General features: G+C 36.4%; 1 protein-coding gene across 1 annotated transcript; it reads left to right on the top strand.

Moving 5' to 3' along the window:
* The first annotated feature begins 1,796 nt into the window (after window positions 1-1,796).
* On the top strand, window positions 1,797-25,137 carry LOC114759471 (LEAF RUST 10 DISEASE-RESISTANCE LOCUS RECEPTOR-LIKE PROTEIN KINASE-like 1.3). Its single transcript, XM_028948649.1, has 4 exons — window positions 1,797-2,577; window positions 23,570-23,593; window positions 23,682-23,999; window positions 24,102-25,137. Exons 1-4 carry the CDS (start codon window positions 1,797-1,799, stop codon window positions 25,028-25,030), a joined length of 2,052 nt encoding a protein of 683 aa, XP_028804482.1. The 3' UTR covers window positions 25,031-25,137.
* The last annotated feature ends 36 nt before the right edge of the window (window positions 25,138-25,173 follow it).

Below are 25,173 nucleotides of genomic sequence, written 5' to 3'. Positions count from 1 at the left end.
TAACATATTTCATACTAATAAAAAGAAACCTTAAACTTTATTAACTCTTATTTAAAATTTAATAAATTTTTAATTTTATCTCTATTTAATATATACTATACCTTATATAAACAAAGTCAACACAATAATAAATGAAGAATAAAATTGTATATCTATAAAAAAAATTTTCTCAATGCCTTATAAATAAGGCAAAAAAATGTTTTTTCTCTCTGTCTTATAAATAGAATCAAAAGATTATATATTAAAAAATAAGGTGGCAAAAAAAGATATATTAAAAAATAAGAAATTAAAAAAGATAAATTTTTGCCATAACAAATATGTAATAATTCATATTATTCATAAATTAAAAATAATTTAACTTATTATTTAATTTTTGTTCAATATACAATGTAATGTATATATGTATTTTTTTTTTGCCAATATATATGTATAATATAGTTTATAAATTTAAGAGGGTATTTTAGAAAAACTAACATATTTTTTTGACAAATAATTAATTTAACTAGTTTTCTTAATCTACTTATGATTTGTGGTGTAATTTGTTTTTTAAATTCTAAAAAATAAAAAAAATGTGTATTGCATATATAATCACAATTTTATACTATCACCAATCTTTAATATTAGAGCTATTTAGCTAATTTAGATAAATTAAAAAAAGTCATATAAATTAGTTATTCATATAACAAATATCACCTCATCTTTTTAAAAATAGTCTTATATTACCACTATGTTCCTATTTATAAGTCACTTGTAAACATATAAACCAAGAAATGTATTGAATTGATAATTTTTTTTCACATTTGCCCCTATTAAAGGAAGGATATTAAAAAGATATGTTTTACATTTTCTCTCTTTTACTTAAGACAACATGAGTAAAATTAAAAAAAAAACTTATTAATTATCTTATAAGTGACTTATATTTAGGAACAGACTTTTTTCTCACAAGTAACTTATAAAATAGGAATTGAGTGGTATTAATTTAGAAGTTTGGTAAATAAATTTGATAAAAATGATACATGTAGAAGATAAAATGAATTAAAATTTTATACTTAAAACTAAATGCATTACGTTGGGGACTACTAAGTAGGAAAAATCCTATAAAAAAAATACCTCTAACATTTTAAAATTCCAAACCGGGAATGACTTCAAAAATATGTTATTATTTGCTTTTTAAATATTATCAATTATTATTAAATTTTAGTGAACAAGGCTAATTTAGAATTTAAAAAATTTAAAGGTATTTCTTATAATTTTTCTACAAAGCAAGCATGGGTCTGCAGCAAACACTCTTTTAACTAACTCTCAAAGAATGCGACCGCAGGTGACTTCAGATGCTACCTGTGAACTTTGCAATACAGAGATTGAAAATATTGATCACGTCTTGAGGAGATTCCTGCTAGCCTAAAAATTGGCTTATTCGAAATCTTGATCATCGTTGTTCTAAGCAAAATTGGATCCAATCCTTTGGAAGTCTCTGCTGGAAGCTCTGGGAGGTTTGTTAACTGAAGAATCCTTCTCGGCTAGTAGAATAGTAAGCACTGTGCAAGCTATTTTCAATCACACCTCTCATGCTAGGAATCTCATTAAAGCTGTAGGGAATCGACATCTACTACTTGTCTTTTTCGTTTTCCCGTTTCCCGTTTCTGTCGTATGATGACCACTTGGTGGTTGTATTTATTGTCATCGTCTTGATAATTTTCTGAGTGGACATTGACTACTGTATAATTTGTCATATATTTTCCACACGAACGGAAACTCTTTCTCTCACTGCAATTCAGTTCTTCGCCAATGTCACTATGGCTTCTCTCTTCACCTTTGCCTTTCTTCTTTCGAGCATAACACTATGGGTACTGCTTCTGACTCCTTTGCACTCAAGAGCCTATGATTACCATACAGCTTGCAGTAATCTGTATGATTGTGGAAATATAAGGAACGTTGGGTTTCCGTTCTGGGGACAAGGTCGTCCACAAGGTTGTGGCTATCCTGAGTTGTTTCTCAATTGTTCTGGAAATTCGACCTTCTTAATGATACAAAGCGTTAGATACTTGGTTTTGGATGCCAAACCGGACAAGCAAGTTATGAGAATTGTTAGGTTTGACTACATGGACGATCTTTGCCCTGATCAGTTTATCAACCCGATCCTTGATCCTAATGTGTTTGAATATGTGCCTGAACTAAAATATCTTACGCTTCAATATGGTTGTCTGCCAGCAATTCCTTATGTGAAGCTTGGACAATTTTTTTGCTCCAAAAATGGTCTTCATGATGAAAATGGCTTTGCTCTGTTGGGTAAGGATACAGGCCTTTCTGAGTTTTGTAATGCAAGCATCGTTGTTCCTATTGAAGTTTCTCTGTCACTGGTTGATATTGTGGATTTGAGCAAAATCCAAGGAGCAATCAGAAATGGATTTGAAGTGAAATGGATAGCTGGTACTGATGAATGTGACAAGTGTCAGAAATCAGGAGGAGTATGTGGCTATGATTGGGTTGCAAGAAGCAATTCCTGCTTCTACAAAGATGAATCTTCAGCCTCCTCTCCGGTAACAGGATATCACGTAGCACCTTATCGGCCTTCAGGTACGTCTGTACGATGATGCATCAACAGCTAATTCATTTATTTATTTGTTTTAACTTAAGACAATTCATGACATCGGAGTAGGAAGTAAGAAAAGTTTACAAGGATAGAGATTTTATTTGTAGCACAGCTAGATCTAATGATAAATTTATATTAAGTTCCACTTTTTGGACGCTGTGAGATGAAATGTCATGTAGAACTTGGCAAACGAGGCTTGAATAATTGGCGTCCATGTAGCCCTCAGTGTATAAGATGAGGTTTCTTTTTCAGTGATTTTGTTCTGGTCATAAGGTTCTAACTCCCCCCCGGGGGGGGGGGGTGGGGAACAGAGTCTGAGTTTCCTATCCATTGCATCACCTCAACTTGGAAGTTAAGGTATTTGAGCTACGTAAGCTCATTGGTTAAACATCAAAAGCAATTTGATTTCTTTGTTGTGGACTGAAGACTGGTTTGCAGTGTTGACTATTCCGTCCGTAGTTTCTTATCGTCTAATATGACTAATTCAAAATATAGTTAAAAAATGTTCACATTCATGATGGCTTTTGTGGCCCCTTGTAGTTGGAGCAAGATATACTTGTGCATATTTTATTAGAAAACACAATCAAACAAGGCTATTGATGATCGAAGACGCAAGGGAAACAAAAAAGATTGAACAGAACAGCACTGCTGGAAGAATTTTGAGGATTAACTGCTCTTAGTCTTGCCACAAAGTTTAGGCGTGTGGTTGATTTTATGTTCCTAAAATTAAATTTCCCTAGTCTTTCAGTGGAAAAATACCATTTGTTTAATCTCTACTTCACTTACATATATCTGAAATGTAACGTCCACCTCATCACCACATCGTGTGGTTTTGAATGATCAATACTCTCCAAATTTTTGTTTTGTCCTCTATGCACACAAGATAGGCTTAGTTTGTATGCATCCGGAGAAGATAGGACCATCATAACTACTATACTTTTTTACCACATGAATAGCTGGTTATTTTATTATCATATTGTATGGCTGAAAAGAAGAGTTTGTTTATATATATTATAGCAGCACGCGGCCACCTAGGGAGAGTCTTAACACTTAAATCCCATAAGCTACTCTCAAGGTTTTTCTGGCATCAAGTATTAAAATTACAATTGGACCTTCATTTGAGGTCAACGAGAATTGGCTAAAATATTCAAAGCCAATTGGCCTCCTTACTGAAACAAACTGAGGCTCCTTCAAATAGAGCAGTAGAGATGGCCTTGACCTCCTCCCTTTAGCAAACTGTGCAGCAACTGGCCAAGTAAGGAGACAATATGGGTGTGTGTAACAGAATTGATAAATAAGGGAGGTTCTTTTGCATAGAAATGAAAGTTCTCGAGTGGATTATTTGCCTAAGTTTATATTACCTTTGGTCATAAATATAAGATTTACAATACAAGTTAGATCTTATATTTAAAACCAAAGATAATATTAAGTTTTGAAGACTTTGCGAGATTTTCCCCCTTTTTAACTACTCAAAATTCAAGAAAAAAGAGTAGTTTAACATTGGAGTCCATACGACTCCACTCTACAATGGATTGGGATTTCATACAGGTAATGCCTACACACATAGTATATAGTAATGATAACTACCGAGTCCATTGCCTTCGTGTTTCTTTAAAAAAATAATAAAATTTAATAAAAAATAGTGTGACATAAATTGTCTTGATCAAAACCTAGTCCATTGCTTCTGAAAAAGAATTACAGATTAATTACCCGAGAAAAATCTCAACAGAACCTGGATAGATAAAGTGGATAAATTAATAAATGGCCTAAGATTTTTGGACTTGGTCAAGTGTAATTGATAAATTCATTGAATCTTGTGCAGCAGCGAGTCTGATTTTCGTTGGTTAGGAAATTGACCTGACAGGGAGTGATAAACCGTTGTGAAATTTCCAAGGTCAAATTTCCGTTCCCTCCCTCCTCATCAGAGAATTCCTTAGGCTGCGTTTGGTTTAATGAAGGGAAGGAAAGGAAAAAGAAAGGGAGGAATTTTAATAAAAAGAAAGAAAGAAAAGAGATTTTAATGTTATCTTATTTGATTTAAAAAAAGAAGAAAGGAGAGAAATTTTTATGTGGACAATTTTACCCTTGTGTTATCTTAAGTTATTTTTTTAGATTTTGTAAAATGCTTAATAAAGTATAATGATAAATGAAATTTAATTAATACGTAGTATAAATTATAGTTGTTGGCAAAAATATATATAAATTATAATTATACTTTATAATTGTATTATAATATATATAATAATACTGATTGAAGTTGTTAAGGATAGACTTGGCATATTAAAATAATAGTGCGGAGATTACGACAAATAATTTTTTCCTCTTTTAAAAAACCTGACTTCTGAAAAAAAGGAGAAAGGGGGGAGGGAGCAGAAAAAGACAAAAAAAAATTCTTTCCCCTCCCTCCTAATTTAATGAACCAATCACCGCCTGCCTTCCCTCCTCCTCACCTCCCTTCATAAAACCCCCCAACCAAACATTACGTTATAGTGGAATATGTCACTTATTTTAACCCAAACGGAAATTCTTCTCTCTCACTGCAACTCATTTCTTCGTCAATGTCTTCCTTCTTCACCTCCCGGTTTCTTCTTTCATGTATAACCCTTTCATTATTCCTTCAGAGTCCTTCGTATTCGATCACGTACGGTAATTATACAGCTTGCAGTACTCTGTACAATTGCGGGAACATTAAAAACGTTGGGTTTCCTTTCTGGGGACAAGGCCGTCCAGAAGGTTGTGGCTATCCTGAATTGTATCTTCATTGTTCCGTAGGTTCGACCTTCATAACTATCCGAAGTGTCTCATACCTGGTTTTGAATGCCGATCCCGACCAACATATTATGACAATCGCTAGATTCGACTACGGCCAAAACTTATGCCCAAATCAGCTTCTCAACACAAGCCTTGACCCTCAGTTGTTTGAAAACGTGCCTGAAACAAAAAATCTCACCCTTTTTTATGGTTGTCCGCCGTCAATCCCTTTAGTAAACCCCCTACGATTTATTTGTCCCAAAGATTGGTTTGATCATTCATATGGCTATGTACTGCCGGATAACGTTCCTGAAATTTCTGTGTTGTGCTCTACAAGCGTGGTTGTTCCTGTTAAAGCTCCTACGTCATTGGCTGATCTCCGGGTTTTAAGCATAGTGCAAAGGATGCTTAATGATGGATTTGAGATAAAATGGATAGCTGGAATTGTAGAGTGTGATGAGTGTCAGAAAAGAGGGGGAGTCTGTGGCTATGATTGGGGTTCCAATAAGACTACCTGCTATAACAGAAGAGGCAACTCAACGCCTCAGCCTCAGGGAACTTCAGGTACGTCTATAAATAACATGATGCCAATTGCATATTTTATACTCGATAAGATTTAGAGAAAGAATGAGATCCAATTAAATGGGTTGAACCTCACCACTTTTGGATAGATTCCCTGCAACACTATGAGATCTATTTTACAGGGATGTCATCCAAGCACACTTAGCTTATTTACCTTAAGAGTGAAGGTTAGCCATATGAGCTGCATCAGCTCACTGGCTATACCCGGGCAGTGAGTTGATTTCGTTGTCTTGGGCAAGAGACTAGCTTGTTGAGTTTTGTTTCTTTGTTTCTTCATTTTCTTTTCTCCATGTGATTTGGCTATTCAAAGTGATAGCCAAAGGTCTGTGGTGTTTTTAGCCGTGGTTGCATTATTAACTTTGAAATTCTGACGGATATTATGAACTCTTGTAGTTGTGAGGCAAAAGTTGAATTGAACATATTTTATTAGAGAACAGGCCAAATGAAGTTATTCAAAGTAGAAAACGGATCCTCTGATCCAAATTAAAGTATAGGATACTTTTAGTCTTTATAGGAGTACTTTATCAAGATTGAGAAAAATAGTTAAAAGTGGTTTACATCATTAAAATGATATATGTGTGTGTCATTGCTTTCCTAGATTACCTTCTAATGCAAATCAATCTACCTTTAACCTTTTTATTATGTAATTTCTCTGCACAGTTCAATTAATAAGGGGCATTTGTGAAAAAATTAATTAGTACTATTGGCCATTTGAAAAGTTTTCTAAGTTTTGGATCAACATTAGCTGGTAAAAATGTTCTATGTTATAGACAGGAATGAGTAAATAAAAAGAGAGGGGGAAAAAACGAAAGGGGACGGGATAAGACAACGCTGCCAGTAGGATTTTGAAGATATTTTACTTAGGTTGAACTTTCAAACTTAGGTGGGGATCAATTTTATATTTTAATCAAATTTTCCTGGTCTTCTTCTCCATTGCATTGCGCGGCTGAGATTGATTAAGGTTTGCTAGAAATCAACTTTCTCTTTCCAAAACCTCCTTTTTTTGTCTTTTCAAATCCAATATCCACTGACTTTTGAAGAGTATAGGCTGTTTAATTTCCTTTAAATGGACATTTCTTTTGAACAAAACAAAGAGCTTAGCTAATTTTTTGTCAAACTAATAATTTTTCATGAGTTATGAACCTTATTTTTTGATATGAAAATGAAACAAAAAATCTAGCTGAGGTAGAAAGTTATGTTTGAAATGAAAATATCTTTCCTCAAAATTATAAATTATTATGGTATTTTTCGTATTTTATTGTTATAAAAAATATTAATAAGAATAGTTAAAAACAATCTTGCCAAAGATAATTTTCTTAAAAAAAATTCTTAAGTTTTTGGGGGGAAAAAAGTATTTAAAAATAACATAAGTCCACATGATGAATTTTGACTTGTCCTGGGCATGATTTGACCAGGAACCGACTCTCCCATTAGAGTCCTCAGTTGAATATTCTGTATGTTGGAAATATCTGTTGTTTAGATGTTTAGATGGAAATTAAGTCATAATTTTAAAAATAATTTTAGTTTTAAAAATAATTTTAAAATATATGAAATAAGTATATAAAAAAATTTTATCTCATGAAAGTATTTTTTTTAAATATTTTTTGTTAATTCCAAAAGAGAGGGACACGCACAGAGCTTTGTAAAATTAAACGTGTTGGAGCTTTATAGGTTGATTGAGGTGGAAAAATTGATCAATCTAATTATTTTAGCTCATGAAGCTTTCAATGCGAGTCTATAAAATTCATAAAAATATACTCCGGTCGGGTTATTTATGTATATTCAGCTGAAAAATCACTTAATTAAAAGCCATTATGGAGCCCATATCGTAATTACTAAAACAGAGATTTCAGAGACTCTGTCTTAATTAATAATTGATGACATCAGAAGAGTTCTTTCCTCTTTTTTTTCAATTTTATATTTATATGATTTACTTAGGATAGTGACGTAACAGATCAATCAAGATAAGAAACACATACGATGTACAATTCTGTCTTGTATAGTTGTATATAACATTATCGAGCTCCTCATATGTAAGTTTGATTTGATTGGGAGCCCAAGGCCCATGATGAGTCAGCCCACTCTCTTTAGGGTTTTCAATATGTTGCTTTTTATCCTATTTAATTGATATTCTTTCTATCCTAAATATAAGATTGTACTATAAAATAGGTTTTATATTTAGAACTAAAAGAGTAATATTTAATTATTTATCTGTTATCTTTTATTTTTTAGTTATCTTAATTAGATAGTTATAGATTTATTTATCTAGATGCTACAGCCATAGAGCTAGGCTTGTTGCCTTTATATATACTTTGTGTTTTTTCCCCCATAGAAACAAGTTGTATTCCCCAGCGAGACTAATCCTCTAAAACATAAAAATTATTGATGTAGGTTTTGTTTCTTCTAACAAAGTTTTCCCATACGCAAAAGTTGATTTGAACTCACGATATTATGTTTAATGAATCTAATTATCTACTAATTGTCTCCAGCTATGATTTTTTTTTTTTTAGTTAATATGGTTATCAACCAAGAACCATATCAGAGAGTTGAAACTTAGGAATGTTATGTTGATGCATCCCATTTTTCTAGTTTCTCGCTTCTTTGGTTGCATTCAGACAAGGAACATCGAATTTCTTTTTGGAAGCTGTGCACGTTATGATTTAATATTTGTGTTGCTTCCCTTTTTTTGTTTGTTTTTTGTTTCTTTCTTTCTTTGTGTTTTTTCAGTCATCCTTGTGTCGCTTTCTTTATTGGCAAAAACTTTATATAATCTTAGTATTACTGGTTGTTTCAGAAACACTTTATGACCTAAGTTATTTTATCCATTAAGAACCAATTACAAACAGACAAAAATAGTTGTTACAAATAATTTTTTTCCTGATGTTGTAAGTAAATTTTAATAATTCAATTGATCTGATCGTATAATTTTTTTTTTATTAAATGTTCTGAATAATTATAATTATTTTAAATAAATTGATTGACCACAATTTATTTAAAATAATTATTCTTTTAGAGAACCCAGAAACAACCAAAATCAATTCAATTTTTAAAGTCTAAAAGATTTAATTAATATTTTGTACTATTATTTCACGCAAATGTTATGAATTCTACTCTCATAATATTCTTCCTTTCATTATCTAATCAGGCCATATGGCTTATTTTAATTTATTGTCAAGATCATGCTTGCATCAGATTGTTGATTTGTTGGCCAAAAAAAAAAACAATAGATTGTTGATTTATTCTCTGCGGTTTGTATGCATTTTATTTTATATCTTATTTTATTTTCTTTGTGCCCCTGGTTCCTAGTTTTTCTCCATTTCGAGCTTTGACCTTCAGAGCACGTCTGCATACTGAAAGATTTTTTTTTTAAAAAAAATCTCTTACAAATTTATAGCTGTTTTTTTTTTTTTGGGCCAACAAATCTATGGATGAATCAGTCTCTTGGGTAACTCTTTCTAACAATTCCAGCATATCCCTTCTATCAAACCATTTTAATTAAGATTCATTGACTTTTTTAACTTGATGACCATATCCAGGTTTCAAAATTAAATCCTCTAACAAAGAATTATTTTTTTCCCACCTAGTATCCTGTTCCATTTCCTCTCTGTCTTTGAATAGGTCCTTAAAGTCACATAGGACTTGACCAATTGAAGCTTCTATGGAACCATATATTTTTATTTACTTTGAAGTCGAAATTCCAAAATTATTGTGGGCATGATGCAATATATATGTTTCTTTCATCCATCCAAATTGTCCATCTGGTACAAATTTCCTGGAAACTTCAAATGTGGACTTTTTCAAAGGCCTTCCTTTTCAGAACTATCCATGGCTGCATGCTAGATGAAAATGACGAAATTCTAATTCATTAACTCATACAACGCGGCTTCATCAATCTCATCTCATCTTCTTTTCACGCTGCATCTCGTTCTTCTCATTTATCTCATAGTTGTTTCCAACATGAAACCACCCCTCAACCCATCCTCCATGTTCTTCCTTTTGGTTCCTTTGTTGATCTCTGTCAATATTCCAATATCTCTTGGTGCGGATGATGATCAGTATGCAAACTGTTCAATTAGCTCTTTTAGCTGCGGAAGCATACAAGACCTCACTTATCCATTTTGGGGAGGAGAAAGAGCAAATTATTGTGGTCTTCCTGATTTCAACCTCACCTGCGAAGCCAATATCCCAAAAATTACCGTACGGTCCCTCAAATACCGGATTCTTCATTTGAACTGGACTACACAGACTCTTGTAGTGGCTAGGGATGATTATTTTGACACTATCTGTCAAACTGATTACAAAAACAACACATTTGATCAAACATCGTTCAAGTATGTACATGATGGGCTTAGTAATGTGACCTTTCTCTACGATTGTCCTAGTTCTCCTCCATTTCCACCAAATACTTTCGATACAAAGTGCAAGGGAGCTGATGATGATACAGATATAACAGTGTACTACCTTCTCGGAACATGGCGTATAAGTGATTGCAAAAGTGTTATCATGCCGATATACGGAGCAAACCCTGGTCGAGTTCAAGCAGCTATACAGGACGTATTACAAGGTGGGTTTGGGTTGCAATGGATGGTAAATACTGAGGATTGCAACAAATGCTCTCAATCTGGTGGCCAGTGCGGCTATGATGGACAATTCTCCTGCTTATGCAAAGATGGACCCCAAAAAACTTCATGTCCTGATAAAACGTCAGGTATCTTATTATTTTTTCAGAATCCCGTGTTTATTTGTACCCTAGAACCATGGATATTGGACATGACCCTATGATAAATGTGTCATGGCACTACTTGAAGTGTCATTTTATGTCTGATACAGAACAGAATTTGTTTCTGCACTTTCAAGTATACATGCCGTATGCTTGTGCAGTTGTGCCGTATACTAGTGCCTAGGTTCCCAAACAACACGTTAATAGGGCTGATGAAGTCTATATCTCAACACTCTCTTAATTGCCTTACCCTATGTTTGGTAGGAAGGAAATGAAAGAGAGGGAAAAGGAGGAAAAATTTTACGGAGCTCGATTTAAAAAAAATTAAAAAAATGGGGTTTTAAAATTTTAATAAAGAGAAGTCGTGATAGAGAGAAAAGGGAGAGAAACAGAATATTCATTCCACACCAATTGATTCAGAGCAGTACACCATATATTCCAGCCTTCACACACGTCAGGCCACACATTCTCTCTCCTGCAACTAACTAACTTTTAGGAACTTACTCTCTTTCAACCTAAGATAATTACCATAAAAGCCTTACCAAATTAGAACATATATCAATACTCCCCCCCTTAAACAAGGATTGTCCTGGTAGGCAGTGCCGCAGTAGAAAATTTAGGAAATTGCTGCTGGATGGTAGATAAGTCTTCCCATGTAGCGTCTTCAGGCTGAGAATATTTCCAGTGAACCAACACCTGTGTAACAGCAACATTGTTTTTCTTAATGATTTTCCTGCCCAAAATAGTCTCTGGCTCCAAGGTAAACTGTCCTTGGGAGTCAATAGGGGGTAGAGAGGGGGCCAGGACAGACGTAGGCCCAATATGTTTTTTAAGGAGGGACACATGGAAGACTGGGTGAATCCGTGTCTCTGCTGGTAATTCAAGCTTATAAGCAACAGCTCCTATCTTATCCAGCACCTTATAAGGACCAAAATAACGAGCAGCCAATTTATGAAGGGAGGAATTGTTCAACAAATTTCAACGAAAGGGGTGCAGTTTCAGATAGACCATATCCCCAATATTAAAGTGACGTTCAGACCTGTGTTTGTTGGCTTGTTGGATCATTCTATGCTGTGCCTTCATCAAATGTTGCTTGAGCAATTGTAAGACCAACTCTCTAGAGAGACAGGTGCGATCCACTAAATCATTGGAAGAATCGCCAGCAATATAAGGTAAATGTCTTGGTGGTGCAACACCGTAGACAACCTCAAAAGGTGACATTCCAATAGAGGAATGATGGGTAGTGTTATACCACAGTTCTGCTAGAGGTAGCCATTTCACCCATTGTTTAGGGAAATCCCCCGACATACATCTAAGATAACATTCCAAGCAGCAATTTAGAACCTCAGTTTGACCATCCGTTTGAGGATGGTATGCAGATGAATATTGAAGTTTAACCCCATATAATCGGAAAAGCTCTCTCCAGAATTTGCCACAGAAAATAGGGTCCCTATCTGTTACAATTGATTTAGGAAATCCATGTAATTTGACCACATTGTCTAAGAAAATCTGAGCTACCTCTACTGCTGTGAAGGGATGTTTAAGGGCCATAAAATGAGCAGCCTTGGAAAGGCGGTCAACCACTACTAAAATAGTGGATTTCGAGTATGACTTGGGAAGACCACTGATAAAATCCATAGAAAGATCAGTCCATATGTGCTCAGGAATAGGTAAAGGTTGAAGTAATCCTGGTGAGGCAGTCAACTCAGGTTTAAATCGCTGACATGTAGTACAAGCACGCACAAAATTCCGTACATCTCTCTCGAGTCCCTTCCAATAAAAGAAGGAAGAAATCCTTTGGAAGGTAGGGTGTATCCCGGAATGCCCTCCAACCCCATCCTCATGAAAAAATGAGAGTAAATCATGACGGAGGCCTCTATCAGCGCCAACAACCAGCTTGCCATTCCATTTCAAAAGCTGATGCTGCCAAGTGAACTTAGGATGTGAGGACGGATCCTGTTCAAGAGAAGAAATCAAAGTCTGTAGCTGTTCATCAGTCAACCAGGAATCCCTAACCCGTTCATAAAGTGGGGAAACAGGTCTGGATAAAGCTAAACAAGAGGCGTCCCCCCTCCTAGATAGTGCATCTGCAGCTGCATTCTCACTTCCCTTGCGATAAACAATTTCATAATTCAGCCCCCACAACTTATGTAGCCACTTAAACTGATCTTGATTCAAATCACGCTGCTCCAATAGGTGTTTAAGAGGCAAATGATCAGTTTTGATGATAAACTTGCGGCTGCACAAGTAAGAGCGCCATTGTTTCACAGCAAAAATGATAGCCAACAATTCACGTTCATAGGCTGAAAGGGGCTTCTTCTTAGAAGCTAAGACCTTACTAGCAAATGCCACTGGATGCCCATTCTGAGAAAGAACAGCTCCTAGCCCAATCCCTGAAGCATCAGTCTCTACAATAAAGGGTTCATGAAAATTAGGAAGAGCTAACACCGGAGGTGAAACCATCAATTTTTTTAACAGGAGGAAAGATGCATTTGCCTCAACAGACCATTGGAAGGGGATGTCTTTCCGTAATAAATCAGAAAGGGGTTTACTAATAGCTCCATAATTCCGAATAAAATGGCGGTAGTAACCAGTAAGGCCAAGGAACCCACGTAGCTCTTTTAAAGTAGAAGGAATAGGCCAAGAACAGATTGCTTCAAGTTTCCTTGGGTCAGCCTGAACACCTTGAGCAGAGATAATGTGACCCAAATAGTCTATTTGAGTGGCAGCAAAAGTACATTTGGAAAACTTTGCAAACAGCTTGTGATGCCTCAAAGTGGATAAGGTTGTATCTAAATGCTGTAAATGTGATTCCCAATCCCTGCTATAAACCAATATATCATCAAAAAAAACCAATATAAATTTTCGCAAGAAAGCCTTGAAAACATAATTCATAAGGCCCTGAAAGGTAGCTGGGGCATTTGTAAGCCCAAAAGGCATAATCACAAACTCATACAAGCCATCATGGGTTCTAAAAGCTGTTTTATGGACATCTGACCCTTTCATTCGTATCTGGTGGTAACCAGATCTGAGATCGAGTTCAGAAAAAAACACAGCACCAGTCAATTCATCTAAAAGCTCTTCTATCACAGGGATGGGAAACTTGTTCTTTACTGTAGCTTCGTTAAGCCTCCTGTAATCAACACAAAAGCGCCAAGTGCCTTCTTTCTTTTGTACCAGAACCACAGGGGCAGCAAATGAACTGGAACTCTCACGTATAATGCCATGATGAAGCATCTCCTGCACTTGCTTCTCAATTTCGGTTTTCTGCATTGGCCCATACCTATAAGGTCTACAGCTTATAGGCTTATCACAATGCAAGGGAATCGAATGATCGAATGGACGGGAAGGGGGTAACTCTTTAGGTTCTTCAAAAACATCAGCATAACTATCTAGTAGCTTATATAACTGCTGTTCATGTTCCTTGGGAAGGGACGTACGGTTCTTAAGCTCCACTTGTAAGGATGAGGATGCATTAACAAGAAGAATACACGCAGCAGCAACTAAATCATGGTTTGAAGAGAGCTCTGTTAAAACAGAAGAAGGAGAGTAACCCAAGCCATGCAACTCAATTTTTCGACCCTTGTAGATAAATTCAAATAATCTCAATTCAATGTCCATAGCAAACCGACCGATCGTCCTCAACCACTGAGTTCCAAGAATCATATCATACCCCCCAATTTTCATAATTAAAAAGTCAGCAGTGAATATTGAGTCACCCATTTCCCATGCTAAATTAGGACAATGCTTAGTAACTATCACCTGCCGTGCATCTGCTACAATGAGTCGGATTGTGGTACGGTCTTGAGGTTTTAATTGGAGCCGTTTGGCTACCGAGGCATCCAACACGTTATGTGTACTACCGGTGTCTACCAGAATAATGACTTTCTGATTCTTAATCTGACCAACGAGTTTGAGAGTGGGCGCTCGGTGGTCTCCTTCAATGGCATTGATTGTTCCTGAAGCATCAATCTGAGCATCCCCCAAAGCGTCTTCGAAGTGATCTTCCTCTTCTTCAATTACCAACGCAAATAATTGAGATTCCTTGCAGCGATGTTCGGTGGAGAATTTTTCGTGGCACCAGTAACATAATCCCTTCCTCCTTCGATCATCCATTTCCTTTTTTGAAAGTTGACGGGTCGGTTTAGAAGAAGCAGAGGCAGCCGTGACCGCAGAGGAAGACGTAGTGGATCGGCCTGGTAGCTGGTCAAATGATCTAAGCTTAGAGTTTCCTGTAGCATCCGTAACTGGGCTTAGTCGAGGGTCCATTACTGGTTGCGACCCAACAGACTCCCCTGGTACCCAGCTGCTAGAACGGCGATAGGACACCGGTGTATTATCATGGAGTGCCTGGATAGTCGATTCTTGCAACCTCGCCGTCGACATTGCACTCGAAAGTGATGAAGGAGCGAAGTTGAGAACAAATTTTTGAATATCGGCACGGAGCCCACCGATAAAAAGATTAATGGCAACTGGTTCGGGTATGTCAACCTCGGAGAGGAGTTCGTCGAACTTCTTTTCATACTCAGAAACGGGGCCGGTTAGCTGTTGTAGCTTCTTTAAAGTAATCAGAGGATGCTCATCTCTAATATCAGCGAACTTGATCTCCATCTGCCGAAAATACTCAGCCCACGAAATCTCTGTAAGCGAGCGATGACGCATGAATGTTTGGTGCCACCGCAACGCATGGCCCTCGAGGTGAATGCTGAGGAGGCGTATACGTTGGTCTATTGGAGTTCCGTCGACCTCAAAGAATTGACGGACCCGATATGCCCACCCACAAAAATCAGACCCATCAAACTTTGGGAACTCCACCCGGCTCTGTTTGGTGGCTATCGAGTATTCAAGGGTCGAACGCGAACGCGAGTCGTGCAGCTCATGGAAGGACCCAAACGTTGGAATAGCGGGCGAACCTGAACCGAGTATGCCAGCTTCACTCGAACCAGGTCGTTTGTCACCATCTCCGGAACCAGGACGGATGCCAGTTGAAGATCCCATTTGAGACAGCTTAGAGGAAATGTCCTGTAATGCCACTTTGAGGTCAGAGATATGAGAAGATTGTTGATCCAATCGAGTATGAACAGAGTCAAGAACGGTCTGTTGCTGATCGAGACGATGTTCGATGTCAATGAAACGATCAGATGAGGATCGCGTCTCCGGCGGAGCCATGGGCCGGAGAAGGAGCGCTCTGATACCTTATGATAGAGAGAAAAGGGAGAGAAACAGAATATTCATTCCACACCAATTGATTCAGAGCAGTACACCATATATTCCAGCCTTCACACACGTCAGGCCACACATTCTCTCTCCTGCAACTAACTAACTTTTAGGAACTTACTCTCTTTCAACCTAAGATAATTACCATAAAAGCCTTACCGAATTAGAACATATATCAAGTCGTAGGATAAAAGAGTAATAAAAATTAATTAAAAGCTTTTAATCTCATTTTTTTAATATTTTTAAATGAGCTCGTTAAAATTTTTCCTCTCATTCTCTTTCTTTCATTTCCCTTATACCAAACGGATTCTTAATGGATCATCATTCACACCAATTACCAAAGAAAAGACTTGGAAGAGAGTGGATAGCACCTTTTGAAGAACATGAATGGTGTAGCAGATCTTTTAGCGTGGATTGCCTCGCTTGTCATGGGGTTTACCGTTATCAAGTACTAACCCTGTTGATTCTTCTTTCTTTTAACACCATAGCAGTCAAATAGGAAGGGTCTGCAATGCAAGAGAAGTAAAATTTTGATGATGTTTGACTTTTAGAATATATATACATACATATATATATATGTAGACAGCTTCGTGGCAATTTTGCAGAATCAAGCCCCCTTTAAGGTTCCAACTTCATCATAATTAGGCAGAAATTAGAACACGCGGAAACGCTCCGCGTTCCAATTTTTGGCATCATATGAAGCAGAACCTCCTTTCACGTCAGATTACCTAAGGAAGTATTCTGGTGTTTGGAGAAAGAAATTTCTTTCTAAAAGATTTAAATGTCTCTATCCCACACCATCTAGAGACATTTTAAATTTATAGTTTGAATCATTCCTCGAAAATTTAAGCTCAGGCGAATCATTCTGATGTGCTCATTCATAACAAGCCAGGTAGTGGTTTAGAGTGGTTGGAGAATATTTTGGCATACGAAGGCTCGACTTTTTGACCATGTCCAGTGATCCATCTTAATCTCACGTTTTTAGGTTCTTCATCAGAGTTATGTATATTCATTCCCTACTGAAAGCCCCAGGGAACTTCTTAGCTAGGTGACCTAAATTTGCATTAGCTGGGGATCAGTACCTTTCAATAGTCCCTACGAAAATTAAACTGAGTCGATTATCGCAAGCTGAATCCTTCAAATATTCCAATTCATGTGAATTAATTCTACCTTCATCATCTGTTTAGATATTCTGCGCAGTAGGCAAACCTCTGTGTCTTCCATCTTCTGTTTCTTTCTCCAGGATGCAACTTCGTTTCAGCGTCTCCGTTTCCTTTTTAATCATTTCGATTGCCCTATATCGAATTCCAATTTGCTTCTGTGCTGATTATGAGGTATCCTGCAGTTCTTCATTTGATTGTGCAAATCTCAAACACCTGGGCTATCCTTTCAGGGGATCGGAAAGACCGGACTATTGTGGCCACCCAAAATTTGAACTAGATTGCGCTGGTGAATATGCGGAAATCACCATCAAGTACGAGAGCTATCGAGTTCTTGAAGTCAATTATTCTGATTATAGTCTTAGAGTTGTGAGAACTGACTTCTGGGATGATGTTTGTCTAACCTATTTTAGGAACAATTCCATAGATCTCCCTTTCTTTAATTATAGTTTGGACTCTCGTAACCTGACACTGTACTACGATTGTCTTTCCTCTCCATTCTCAGACCCATATATCACCCCCACTCAGTTTAATTGCAGTAAAAATAGTAACTATTTCCTTCTGGCGGGCGGAGGTTATGGGACCTCTGAAATCGAACAAACGGGGGCCTGCAGATCTACTGTAATTGTTCCAATTTTGGGGTCACAAGCCAGAATTTTAGATGAAGATTCAAGTGTGGAAAATATGAAGACTGCTATTCATACAGGCTTTAAATTTGCATGGGAGGCAAATAATACTCTGTGCTCTGGCTGTCGAAACTCTGGTGGGCAATGCGGTTATAACATAAGCTCAAGTGAATTCACTTGCTATTGCAAAGACGGACCTGTTCCATCTGAATGTAAATCAAGTAAGTACCAGTGTTCTAGTAATTCATACCAATATATGCAGGCACAGATACACAATAAAGAACTGCGACACGACAAAACATGTAATGTCGTGTAATTTGAAGAGTTGTCTCCGGACAAGTCTGTTTTTGACGTTCTGGTACTTCATAGATTGAAGTTTAAGAAATTAATGACTTCTGTGAACGTAGATTGATGAACATGCCTTGAGTTTCAATATGTTATTTCAGATAATACTGGCTTATTCATATCCTCGTCAGTTATTGCTTTTAGATAGTTACAGATTTTGCCCACATATCCCCTGCTCTTTTCTGCAGATAGGACCTTGATAGCCTTTAGCCAGGAAGCCATGCCAAAGGGAAAATTTAGTTTACTTTATATATAACTCCATACATAGTTGATTCATATTCTCCGAGAATGATTCCTGACTTCTGCGACAACCATCTGATTGTGGTTCATCTCCAGACAAAGCTAGAAAAAGCCGCCTTAGTTTTTTCTCTTCGGTTTACGTGGACACTGGCACTAATGAGACATGTTTATGCCAATTTACAATGAAACTCAACCTACATGTTTCTCCTTGATTGGCTTAATTTACTTAATTTCCATACACACCAACTTCATCTTAGAAAACGCAAGTCCTGTTTAGAGTATTTGCTGGCGGTAGGTAGACATTGTTAGGTAAGTGCCAGGCTATCATGGGTTGTTCACACCAGTTTTAAAATATAGGCCGCCTACTTTGACCGCAAATCAACTTACAAATACCCCTTTTGTATCATATTATCAACTTATAATTACATACAGATCCTATTTGCTCGTGATTAAACAATTATCATGTTTCAGCTTAGGCTGTTCATTCTGAAGCCATCTCCGTCTAATTCCACTTCTCTCACTCCTTTAGATTTGAAAAACCTTCCAATTCGGATCGCCCACACATACATACATATGTTTGTATAAATATGCACCAAGCTATTTAATTTGTGATTAGTGATCGATTTTATAGCTTAATATGACATCGTCCAAAACAGTTAGGCTTCTTTTTATTATTAATCTTTTTTATAGTGAGCCAAATATATATCGGATCAAATATAACATAATCGACATGAAGACGATAAGCAAGATAGGAGAATCTTTTGTTTTTAGATCATCTTCGATCTTTGGTAGGTTTGGATTGAAATTCTTACTTGCTCATTCAAAAGTTTTCTTCTTGTCTGTAACTTCTCTATCGTCTGATCTGGAACCATGTCTCTAGTTATTGATGTAGAGTGTTCTTGCCAGAGGTTGAACTAGTCCCCTCTCGTCTGATCTTGTAACCGAGACATGGATCTTAAATCAGTCAGCTTCCCCATCCTGTGCTTTAATGTTGATTGTGTTGAGACCTTTATCTCTTTGCTTGTGTTGTTTAAAGAATTCATCTCCTTTTTTTGTTATCAAATATTATACTACCTCCTGCATCTAGTTTGTAGTGCAATTTATATTATAAACTAGATTTTATATTTAGAACTAAAAATAGTATATCAATCATCATCATACTAGCATATCTTTTTAAGTATTGTTTTAACTTAACCCAAAATCTTATTTTAGGTTTAAAAAAAAACTGAGTTTGCAGTGTGCAAATGTTTTTATTGTATTTTCTAATAATCTCTCTCTTATGAATGAGAGTATTTTGAAAAAAAAATTAATTTTTACATATTTATTACTTTTAACTAATTTTTTTATTATAAAAAGTGACGGAGGGAGTATTAAATTATTGGATGAGCTGGAAACTATTGCCAAGGAGAATTAGTGGCGGCGGCGTGCCAGTAGCAATTATTTTAAACTGCCTCTCAACCTGTTTAGCAAAAACAAGCATAATTAATTATGACTTGTTTATTATAAATAGACCTAGAGATAATATTATTAATTTAGCATATAGTTGTCAATAATCTTATAATCTACTGGTATAAACACTCGCCCTGTAAATAGAAGGTTGTGAGTTTTATTCCTACTAACCTCTGGCTGTTAATGTTTGTTTTTCTAATTAAAAAAAATTGGCATTTTGCTAATCAAATTTGATTAGCAAAGATACACGAACTAGGGAAACAAAAATTGAGTGGGGTAAACAAAACGTTAGATCAAGTTGTTGTAAGTGAATCATTGATGTGAAAAGATGTATTGCATGGTATTGTTAATGCATGATTTTTTTGACTGAGGATTAGTCCACAAGAGACCATTCTGGTCAATTCCTTGAGCGTTTAGATTCAGATTTCACTTTATGTTATTATTGTTATTTTATCTTCTGTTTCTGTATTCGAGTCATAGGAAACAAAATTATTTCTTTTTTTTTTTTTAACAAATGAAGTTCTCAGATAGTTGTTCATAAGTAATCATTATTAATTTAGTAGTATTTCTCATGTGAGTTGTCAGTCGTAAAACTAAAGTATGATTCTCGCATCGCTCTTAAATATGAGTTTTAATTCTTTTAAAAGAATATGAAGTCTTGTTTAATGACTTTTCTTTTTAACAAAATTCCCTACCACCCAAAGGTTTGAGTAGGTATGTAAACGAGTATAGTCTTGTTTAAGATCTCTCTCTCTCTCTCTCTCTCTCTCTCTCTCTCTCTCTCTGTGTTTTTTCCCCTTCTTTTCTCGTTTATGTTTGCAAATGTTTCCAACAGATGGTGGTACACATGCAAACAGAAACCCCCCCCCCCAAAAATATGGTTAACTCACCTAATCAGATTGAGTTTTGTCAGGCATAATTAGAAATAAATCTTGTAAAAATATTTTCTACATTCATATGGATTTGAACTCTTGACCTTGTGTTAGCTTGTTTCTCTTATCGGCCACCAACCCTCCCCTTCCACTAACTCATTCTTAAACATTAACAATCTCACTTTTGGTATGTGAGATACTCTCTTTATTCCCTTTTATAAATGGCTTTTTTTTTTGTTATGACATGTTCTTATTTATTAAAAAAAAATTCTTCTGATCTTTGATATAAAACATAATTAACTAATTTGAGTAAATTAAAAATGTTAATTAAATTAGTTAATATGATATGTTTGTTCTAAAACACTCTAAATATTTTTTTAACTCTATCATCGTCCTCCTTTACTTAATTATTGTTGGGAGAATATAAATAAGATTAATTTAGAAAAAATTGATTAAATTTTTAAATTTTTTATTTTATGTTAATGTAAATTGTTCATATGATAATCCCCACTTTTTGCTCCACACCACATTCTTTTTTTTTCACACACTTCTTTTTTCTTGTAATTTGTTTATCTCTCCTGTGCTCTCTCCCCTCACAGACAAGGTACTTCAAAAAAAAAAAAAAGTTATATTTTTATATGTTTTTTGTCTAACCAATTTTTTTTTATTAATGTAATTGAGTTAATTGTCACAGAGGGAGTAAAATGTTGGTGTCCTCGCATCTTACTGATTTTGTAGACGGAAATGGGAAAAGAAAGCAGATTTTGATATTTTCTTTAAAAATTTATATATTCAGACGCCGTTAGAAATTAGAAGTGTTCTGGTATAATTTTCTTTTTTGCCATCCTGTTCTCATATGAATATGATATTTTGTCCTTACATATATATATTTATATATATTCCAAGTCAAATAAATTCATCTTGGTCTCATGATGCTTTCTCAGAACTTCATTTTAATATTATTATTATTATTTTTTTGCCATCAATATTACTATTTATTTATTATTTATTATAAATCCCAGCCAATACTATCTCTCTCGGTCAAAAACCAATCTTCCCGCCCGCCTCCCACCAACGACCCAATGAGGAAACAACGAACCATTGTCTTCTTCCTCCTCCTCTTCACCTTCATCCTCTCCTCCTTCCACCGTACGACGTCGTTACCTTCCAACGCCTCCCTCTCTCTGTGCCTCAACACCTTCGACTGCGGCAACATTCACGACATCCCCTACCCCTTCACGGGCGCCGACCGCCCCTCCTTTTGCGGCCCGCCGGAGTTCCATCTCTCCTGCCGGAGCGATTTTCCCGAGCTCAACATCTCGTCTGTGAGTTACCGAGTCCTCAAACTCGACCCAATCGGACGTGTTCTCACCCTAGCTCGCATAGACCTCTGGAACAAAACATGCACTCACCACTTTGTCAATTCCACCTTTGACCAAACCAACTTTAGGTACGGTTCCGGGAACGAGAATCTCACTTTGATCTATGGGTGTGGTTCTTCTCCTGAGATTAACAAAAAGCCAGAGAATCTGTTTGAGTGTGCGTTTAAGGGGAATCGAAGTGATTCTTATTCTTTGATTGGTCCGTTGCCGCAGGACCCTGCTCTTAGTATTTTTCGTTGTGGTACTCGAGTTGAGGTGCCGATTCTTCAAAGTGAAGTCACTAGGCTCACGACCAATCGGTCGTTACTTAGGGAGGTTTTGATGGAGGGTTTTAATGTGAATTATAGCAGCCCTTACGAACATGAGTGCTTGAAATGTGTTGATTTTGGTGGCCGATGTGGATTTGATTACGATTTGGAGGAACCGATTTGCATTTGTGGGGATCACCTGTGTCCCTTACAAGGTATCTTGAACTTTTTCGGTTCGTTGATGCCTGTGATTGGTAGATTTACTTCGCGATGATGCTGTTTATATGTAAAACTCGCGGAATTCGAATGGAAACACGTACTGTTTCGAAAAATGAGATGGTATGAATAGATTTGAAAATGTTACTAACATTGCAGGTTAAGTTAAGTTTCCCGTGAACTCTCATGCTATGCAGTAAGCATGAGATATTAGTTGCCACCTCTGAATTTCCGAATTTCCTAACTGCCAAACAATCTGCCAGAAACTTCGACTGTTTTGGGGACAGACGGAATGAAATTTCCCGTTTTATTCTCGTTAATTAAGCATCATTAATACATAGTCACCGTGTGAAACAATTAATAGGGGCATTTTATGGGGAAAAAATTAAATCTGAAACTCCTTGATATGCATAACTTAGTTATTTGTCTTTTCATGAAGAGGTTGGGAGGGAGTATCATGTTAGATTTTAGGCATTAACTATACTTTTGGCTTAAGCCATTTGGTACGACTCACCTCTAACATTACATATCTTAGACTCTCTAATTTGTATATGTGAGACTTGTCTATTAGACTGGTACATTTTACTGTTATTATCATTTTCTTGCTTTCTTTTGAAGCAAGCAAACTGAACGCCGAAAATCTGGTATATTTTGGAGCTTTTTAGCAAGCTGAGAGATATAGGAGAGAGCGTGTTATATCACTGAGTTTGACTTTTCAATAATAGTTGAATTCCTCTATACAGTCTTGTTTTTTATATATGGAAGATTTGAAACTTTGAAATTACATGTGTGCAAGATTTTCATTAATCATTACACCATTTTTGGGTGCATATGCCGTTTGAAAACTCCTCGCCTTCAATTTTCACTTTCGTTAATGAATAGCAGTGAAGCTTTGCTTCCAAACTGGAGCACTGTAATTGATAAACGTCTATCAAATGGTCAACTTCTATGTACATAAAGTAAAAAGTGACAAATGTTGCTATCAGTTTCTCTTGTACAAACTCTCCCTTCAATTTAAGATAAGAAAATGAGGATGATGTTTTTCGATCGTTTATTGATTATGTTCAATTTGAGAATGAATCTTAGCTGACAATCCTGTCTTTCTTTTGTTTGTCTTCATGTCATTCAAGTTTTGAGTTTTGACATTTATCTTTGTTGTATTTTTCAGAGAACAGAACAGCCCTTATAGCAGGTAGCCTCTATTGTGATCATGTATGGATTAGTTTTCTTAAGGAGCAGCTGTTTGGCATGATCTTACTAATTTCTTGAATTATCTTCAGGCACTAGTGCAGCTGCTGCAGTTTTTTTAATTCTTATTGGATTATGCTTGTTCTTTATCGTAAGACGAAGGAAAAGAATTGCAGAACAATCACAAACCAAGGACCTCTTCATGGCCCCTTATAGCAGAGGCGTTGCTACCTCCACAACAACTTCATCTCAGAGTGTTCCATCTTACGTTACCTCAATGACTGAATCTAAGCAATACAGTTTCTTATATGGGGTTAAGGTGTTTAGCTATGCTGAACTTGAGGAAGCCACTAAAAATTTTGATCCTTCCATGGAACTTGGTAATGGAGGTTTCGGCACTGTTTATTATGGTAAGAATATAATATCATCTTTTTCTTATGGATTCTCAAACACTAGCCCTTGTACACTTGCCATCAATTTCCCTTAACCATTCAGCTCTGATTGCTGATCAGGCATTCTGAAAGATGGACGTGCAGTTGCAGTGAAACGGCTTTACGAAAGCAATCTGAAACGTGTTGAGCAATTCAGGAATGAAGTTGAGATTCTAGCTCGACTCAAGCATAAAAACCTGGTTGCACTCTATGGATGCACCTCTAGACATAGCCGAGAACTTCTCCTTGTCTATGAATACATTCCTAATGGAACAGTGTCAGATCATCTCCATGGGAATCGATCTAAGTCTTCTTTGCTCCCTTGGTGTACCCGATTGAACATTGCAGTAGAAACAGCTGAGGCCCTAGCCTACCTCCATGAATCAGATGTCATACACCGGGATGTTAAAACCAATAACATTCTCCTAGACCATAACTTTAAGGTCAAGGTTGCTGATTTTGGTCTTTCGAGGTTGTTCCCAAATGATGTTACCCATGTGTCAACTGCCCCACAAGGAACACCCGGTTATGTTGACCCTGAGTATTATCAGTGTTACCAAGTCACCAGTAAAAGCGATGTTTATAGCTTTGGAGTTGTCTTAGTTGAGCTCATATCATCCTTAGAGGCCGTGGACATCACCAGGCACCGCCATGATATAAATTTGGCCAGTCTTGCTATAAACAGAATTCAGAATCATCAAGTTCATGAGTTGATTGATCCACTTCTAGGGTTTGAAAGAGACAATGCAATCAAGCAGATGACAACAGGAGTTGCAGAGTTGGCCTTTAGGTGTTTGCAGCAAGATGGAGACATGAGACCCTCCATGAATGAGGTACTGGAAATATTGAGAGGAATCCAAAAAGAAGGGTATGGTGGACATGAAGATCTAGAGAAGAATAATAAAAGGGTGGATGAAATCATGCTTTTGAAAGATGCCCCTCCTCCATTCTCACCAGATTCAGTTGCAGATAACTGGGTTAGCTCTTCTACTACTTCTACTTCCTCATAACTTCTATGATTTCACTGTTGACCTAAATGAGATGAGGTGATAATGCACATTGATATTTGCGCGGTCTGTATATAATATATATATAGAGAGAGAGTAACTTACCCAAATCTCTGTGCTCCGTGTATGAATTAGTAAATCGGCTC

The sequence above is a fragment of the Neltuma alba genome, unplaced genomic scaffold, assembly GCF_004799145.2.
Source record: "Neltuma alba isolate B1F8T4 unplaced genomic scaffold, ASM479914v2 tig00010855_pilon, whole genome shotgun sequence".
NCBI lineage: Eukaryota > Viridiplantae > Streptophyta > Magnoliopsida > Fabales > Fabaceae > Neltuma > Neltuma alba.
The sequence above is the reverse complement of the archived record's forward strand: the minus strand, read 5'-3'. Positions and strand labels throughout refer to the sequence as shown.